Source organism: Drosophila mauritiana, chromosome 3L, assembly GCF_004382145.1.
Source record: "Drosophila mauritiana strain mau12 chromosome 3L, ASM438214v1, whole genome shotgun sequence".
NCBI lineage: Eukaryota > Metazoa > Arthropoda > Insecta > Diptera > Drosophilidae > Drosophila > Drosophila mauritiana.
Window position 1 is genome coordinate 17,965,497 of NC_046669.1, and position 6,744 is coordinate 17,972,240.

At 36.8% G+C, this 6,744-nt stretch overlaps 1 protein-coding gene across 1 annotated transcript; it reads right to left on the reverse strand.

Moving 5' to 3' along the window:
• Positions 1-2,189: 2,189 nt before the first annotated feature.
• LOC117139976 lies at positions 2,190-2,891 on the reverse strand. Its single transcript, XM_033302678.1, has one exon. The coding sequence runs from the start codon at positions 2,793-2,795 to the stop codon at positions 2,469-2,471; it is 327 nt and encodes a 108-aa protein (XP_033158569.1). The 5' UTR covers positions 2,796-2,891; the 3' UTR covers positions 2,190-2,468.
• Between the last annotated feature and the right edge of the window lie 3,853 nt (positions 2,892-6,744).

The following is a 6,744-nucleotide window of genomic DNA, read 5'->3' on the forward strand; positions in this document are numbered from 1 at the left end:
CAAAAATAAGGAAAAGCAATTGATTTGCTTAGTAAGTTTGTGTACATTCAATTAAGTTAAAAATGCCTCAAAAGGCACTCAAATTGCCAGATACCTAAGTATATGCTTGATGATATGGTTGTTTGTAGAAGATTTTTTTATAAGTGAGGGGTTTTGTTGAAGTAGATCAGACATCTTGGTACTTCTTAAGGAGTTTTTCTTTAAAATTAAAAGAAATATATAAGATATTGAAACTTTTTGAATATAAATATAAATTTGGCATATTTTTCTGTAATGAAGAGCATACCCAGTATCAAAAATTGCTACTATTAATTAGCTTTTCATTTATTCCATTCTATTGGCTTGGTTTAAGCAATTCATATCTGTTGCAAAGTTGAACAAATATAATTTACCAACTTCTAAAGCACCTCCACATACCACATACCCTCTAAAAGGCACAAGTAAATCTGTTGCTTATGTTGAAAAAATCCAAAACTGTTTGTTTACGGGTCACTTTACCATTCCTAACTCCACCCCATAGAAATCCCAGCTGGACGCACGAAAAACACACATGCACTTGAGCCTTTCACCGCTTTCTCCCGGAGAAAGGGTTGCCAAAGGATGAAGGATAGGATATCATGTGTGGACGCTCGAGCAAACAAAAGTGCAAATTCCCGGGGGGACATTTGATTGAATTCAGACAGTTAACCGTCCTCATAATGCGCATTTTCAAAAAGAAAAAAAATGGAAATCCTTTGGCTTCTGCTTATCTGCCTGGAAGAAAAATATCAAAAAATTTTAAAATCGTCTTCAGGGGCTGGGGTACAGTTTATTTGGCAAATGGTATTTGTTCTTTGCCAGTTCTTGTCCTGATTGATATTATTATGGATCCGTCCGTTCATTGATTGATGGTGGACGGCGCTTAAAAGAATCTTCTATTTGGATTTTGGAAAATTAAAAAGCGGCTTAGCATCAGTATTATACGCCATACAAAGCGTATTAAAAATGGAAAGTTGAAAGATTTCAGTCGTCTCCTTTTTTCAAGCCTCGCACAAAGGCAGATTTTAAAATCAGTCGGGTGGCGCCACGCGACATTTTTTCGCATGGATTGTATGAGTCCGGAAAAGCGGAATGAGAGAATTTCAGGAATTATTCAGTGTCCTTTGTGTGAGAAAACGACTTTGATCTCTACCGCCGGTAAACATTTCAATCTGTTTGGTTGAGGGGTAAAAGTGGCACTCATTTGAAGGTGGCAAAGTATTATCAACGATGATTAGGTCTATTATGACTAGCAACGGAGCGAAAGTTCTGAGTAAATTAGCAAGTACTATACATTTCTTTGTAAATGATTTTGAAATTTACATTTAATACTTCGTTGTCCTGTTTTTCGTTGTGTTAGCGTCCAATTTGAATTAAACTGTAGACGATAAGATTTAATTTGTTGGTTTATTTTGTTAAACCATAACCCAAGAACCAAGACAAAAAATCTAAAAATAGAGGTTTTTCAATTGTTCATATCACCACTAGTTAAAAATGCTTCTTTTTCAATTTAATAATATTTTAATTTCAGTTGTATGCATGCCATTTGCTTTACTTAGCTTAAGTTACTTTAAATTGCTTAAAAGAATGTGTAGTTTGGAGTATTTATGTGTGTAAATATTTCTACTTTTGAACTTGTACTATGTTTATGCTCGTTACGCGAAGAGCGCCTTTACATCGATTTATTTAGCATGGATTCTTAGCCACATATTGCTTATATGAATAGATCTATAAACTAGATTGACACGTACACAGCTTATATATCGACGGCAAAGTAAATATAAAAATATGTTTCAATTTTAAAAAATATATTTCCATAAATATTTGCTAAGTTTAAGAAGCACTCTACCTAGGAAGTTGAATCTTTTAAATTTCCCCATTAATAGACACCAAGAGAGTTGTTTGTAAAAAAGTTGTAACTATTTGTAGTTATAGCATGTAGAATAGGTTGGCTTATCAACTAAGTTGGTTTCGATTTGAAAACTAGCTGCTGCTTACAAAATTTTGCTTTATCTCTTCAGACAATTTTCCAATATATGTTTGGATTTTTCGTGCACTTATCCTTGCACTGGGCCGACCATCTACGAGAACCTAACTTATTCAGTTAAACAAGTAAAACTAACTTAAATAAGTTTACTAAACAAATACTTGGACTGTATATTTTTTTAGCAAAATTATTTATCACATTTGCGCTTATCCAAAGTTTTAAATTTTGTTGTATCCCGACGGATAAGAAACTATGTGCTTAATTTCCAGCAAAGAAAATACATGTATCAAAAGTTAATCTTGTTTTGGGGTTTTCCTTGGGAAATTGATTCACATTTCTCTGTCACTGTCTCGCTCATTCTCTCTCGAAATTTTCCGGCTGCGCTAGTTCTCACCAACGTAAAGTAATCACAAGTTGCGCTTTTAGGAGCCTTAGTTGGTGCTTAAGTTGGTTTTCAAAATTTTTACTGCGCCTGCGGTTGTATTTGAACAGTGGCCTTTAGTTTGCTGGATTTTCCGGATGACTTGTGCTGTAGGTAGAATTGCTTCAGGACCTTGCACATGGTGATGGCCAGGAATTTCCAGGCCAGCAGTTGCTCCTCGGCACTCGGAGGCGCAACTGGCTCACTTGTTGCTCCTGGTGGCGGGAGTTCCTCTGCTGCAGACGGAGGTCCTTCAAAGTCCACTTGATCATGTCCGGGGTCTATGGAGAAAGCCATGGGGCTATCGACTTGATCGCCACTGGGTTCCGATTTCGAGGTGTGCTCTTCTTCGAAAAATGGAATGGCCATATTTGAGTGTCTCAAAATGTTACGTAAATATGGCACTTGATAACTTCGATGTGTGGCAAGGTATTTCCTGATTTTCCAGATCTGAACTCTTGGCGAGTTGTAGTACGACTGAAGAGCTCAGCCAGCAGGACGCCCGTATTTATACCCGGGAAACGGCGGGAGAATTAGCAACCCTCTGTGCCCGCTTTCTCTCTTCCATCTTCCCTCCCTTTCTCCTACCTCTCTCTTTCTCTTTCTCTCCCCCTCTCTTTGCTGACTATATCAACTTTCATCACGTGCAGTAAACGTTTCCTCAAACGGAATGCAGAGAGCGTCACACTTGTGGCATGCTACATACGTTTTACCATTACGTTACTTACCCCGCCGTTACGTTTGAAGCTCGAATTTTCAGGGGGTGGTTTTCCTAGGTTTTCGAACTAGGACAGGAAAGTTTTCGAAAACGAAACAAGACGAAATTGAGGGGAAATTATTTATTTTTAGGAAATCGAACTGAAAGTACCTCTAATAAATTATTTTTATCAGAATTAATCTTGTAACAAAAAGACGTAGAATTATATATTATATATATTTGTTTTTAAAGCTAACATTTCTGAATTTTCGAAAAGCAAAGGGGAAGTAGTCGAAGTCCTTTACCAAAATTCGATGTGAGATTTTGCTTTGCCTTTTCTTCACTTTTCTTGCCTTGGCTTAGACGTGACCTTGACCAATTTCCTGTTGGCTTATTATTCCTGTATTTTTTTTGTTTGTTTGCCATGAGTGCGTGAGCCTGTTAATTGAATGTGTTTTAATTGTTGATACAAATAAAATATAGTAAGCTTATTCCACCTGAGTAATATTATGATACAATATTAAAATTCGTACTTGTGCTGTATAAGACTCCAAACTTCTCATCCGACTTTTCTATGACTTTAAGAAAATCAATTTACCAACCTACAACACACTATGACCCCAAGAACAATCGGTTAACATTTTGTGAACCGCATGCCAGGAATATTTTATAGAGCAAAGGAGTGTCTGTTGAATCCTTTTTACCCTCCGCCAAATCAATTCCACAAATCAACATAATCAACTTCTCGCCGTAAGTCCAAAATATAATGCACTCGCAGTCAAAAAACTTCTTTTGTTACCCACAGAATAAAATGGGTTTGGAGCAGCGCAGAATAAGAGAGCAAGCTGAAATAAGTGCCGTAAAAAATGTAAAAACTTTTTTATAGTTGCTGCATAAAAAATGTAAAATAAAAACCCAACCGAAGAAATCTGCGAAGGAATGCATAACAAAAGAAAATCACCTTCGTGGGCGTGCAGGTGAGTGGGCGGGGTCCGATAATGATATCCCCGCGATGATAACCCCGAGAAATCAGAGGAAAAATCCATGATCTAATTTGCTAAACACTCGAGCGAAATCAGCGGGGTTCGGCGTATCACTACATACACACTCGTACCTGCAAAACTCACAGAAAGGCATTCTCAAAAGCAAAACAAAGAAAAGAATTGTTTTCGCTTAAAAGAACATTCAAATGGAAATGTTCTGCTTGGCTCAACACAAACAACAAGTGCAGGCGCACACACAAACTGCATTTATTTAGTTAGCAAACAAAATAGAAAAAAAGGGAAAAGGAGCAAAGGAGCAAAGTGGGATCCAAGGGAAGAAACGCATCGCATCGAAAGAGTGGCATTTGAGTACCCCAGACAGTCAGACAATGCATATATATGTATGTACACCCATATCTATAGGTATACGTATAAAAGTGAAGTGTGGCGGGGCATGTGCAACACACGAACAACGAAAAAGACGGCAGGAAAAAATTACAAGAAAGCACCCAGCACCCAGAAGAGCGAGTTTCAAGACGAGAGTGATGAAAGGATACCCTATTCTCAAGGGTAATAATTATGAAGGAATGCTTTGATATGCTAACATTAGATTATACTTATTAATACAGCTTAGTTACTTTTGAATGATCTAAAGGCCGCACGTAAATTGATAAAAACAAGTCTTAGATTTTACAAACATTTTATATTTTGTACTTATCGCTAATCAAAGATTTTTCCAAATATCAACACATTTTTTGATGTTGAAAAGATAGCCAATTTTAATGTTGTTTTTGCACATTTTAGTCACTTGACTCTTTGATATATTGTTAATTGAAAATATATTTTTTGAAGCAGCAGCATACTCTTAACTTCGATGACACCTTAACATTACATTCGTTTTTCCTGCGAGTCTCCATTTTTCCATTTTCGGATTAATTTCCCAAAGTCTCCGCATTGTATCCAACTTATTGCCAATCGGTAACAGCCATTATAGGGTATTTACCTTTCCAGAACGGATACAACAGAAATTGCAGCATAAAACGCTGCGTCGTTCTCGTCGCAGGGGCACTTTGTTGCCTTCTGTGTGTGTTTGGCTGTCAGATTGATATTAAATTATATACCTTATTATCATTGCAGTGTTTGCTTTTTTTTTTTTTTGTTTGCCAGCCATGTCAGAGGGGGCGTGGCAAGTCGTGTTTATTTACAGCTGGCAACAATTGTTGCTGAAATGCATTTCACTTTGGCGCACTTTGGAGGATGCACCTCAAGTCAAAGTCAAAGCCAGGACACTTCACATGTGGTTCCCCATTCTGCATTTATGGGTGCGTTCTGTTCTGTTTTGTTTTCTTGTGTAAACTGTTATTTTTCAAGGAGGTGGAAGGATACAAGAGCTTTATGCTTGATGGCTGCGCCCAAGTGACATTAAATGGCATCCACATCCTTCGGCTTCCGTCTCGCTCTCTTCATATCCCTGCCGTAAAGTGACTAAAGTGGCAGCTTAAAGTTCCCCTGCATTTTAAAGATTTCCCATTCAGATGGCGTATAAAATATTTATATTTCCAGCTATTTACGCATTTTTCCTTTATATTGGCCATCAAAATAAATTGAAGTAATTTTAGTTCGATGCGCAAACTAAATGGGATTAAAGATTCGATTGTTGATTGCCTGGGCAGCTTTATTTGTTTATTTGCTTTGGCTTTATGGGCGGTAGAATGCAATAAACAAGTCTAAACCTTAGTTTTTCAATTCGTCAACGAATATGCGGACTAATTTATGCTTCAGTTGATTTAAATACGTTTAGGATAGGATTGCTGATGCAATTCTTTGAAGTTGGTACAGGTTACTGTGCTAAATAGTAACTATGATTTATGACTTTAATCCCATTTTAAAGAATATAACAATCCCTTTTAAACGACTTTTAGAGCTGCATTATATTTATTTTTTAAATCATACAAGATCATTTCACGAGTTAATTACCCCAGACCAAAACATTCGGTTTGTAGCAGTCTCATCTACCAAAAACTGATGGCTAATCGCCTTCATTGTCTACTTCCAACCAAAAGTGCTGCACTAATTAACAAATTGATTTATGGAAATGAAAATGACAAGTCTCCGGGGACAAGAACGCAATCATCAGAGTAGAGTCGAAAATCTCTCATATGCAAATATTTTGGCAAAAAACAAAGCGGCAACAAAAATGAGGAACAACCACCCTACGGATGGTCGAAAAACTTTGACTCTGCGGTTAAATCTGGAACTCATCCACCGCAGACAGACATTTAATTAAGGTGTCTTCATGGTTACAATCTCTGGCTGAATTCGAGTGGCAAATGAGTCTAATTAATAACGAGGCATTTGCAGCATAATTCATTTGGCAGATCCAAACGCTTCTTTTCTAAGCGACGAAGTTGCGAAACTTTATTTTGGGGATGAGTAATTATTTCGAAGCAGATGCGAGTACAGATGCTTTCGGAAAAAGCATGCGGAATATTTATTTCAATATATTTTTGTGTTTTTTAAATCTGAAAATAATTACTTAGAATAAATTGGGTTCAAAAAAGTCAAATATTTCTTGGGTTGTGGCCACATTTGGTCATTTATTTTTTTTTTTTTAATTTTTCCTTACCCAAAAACTTTT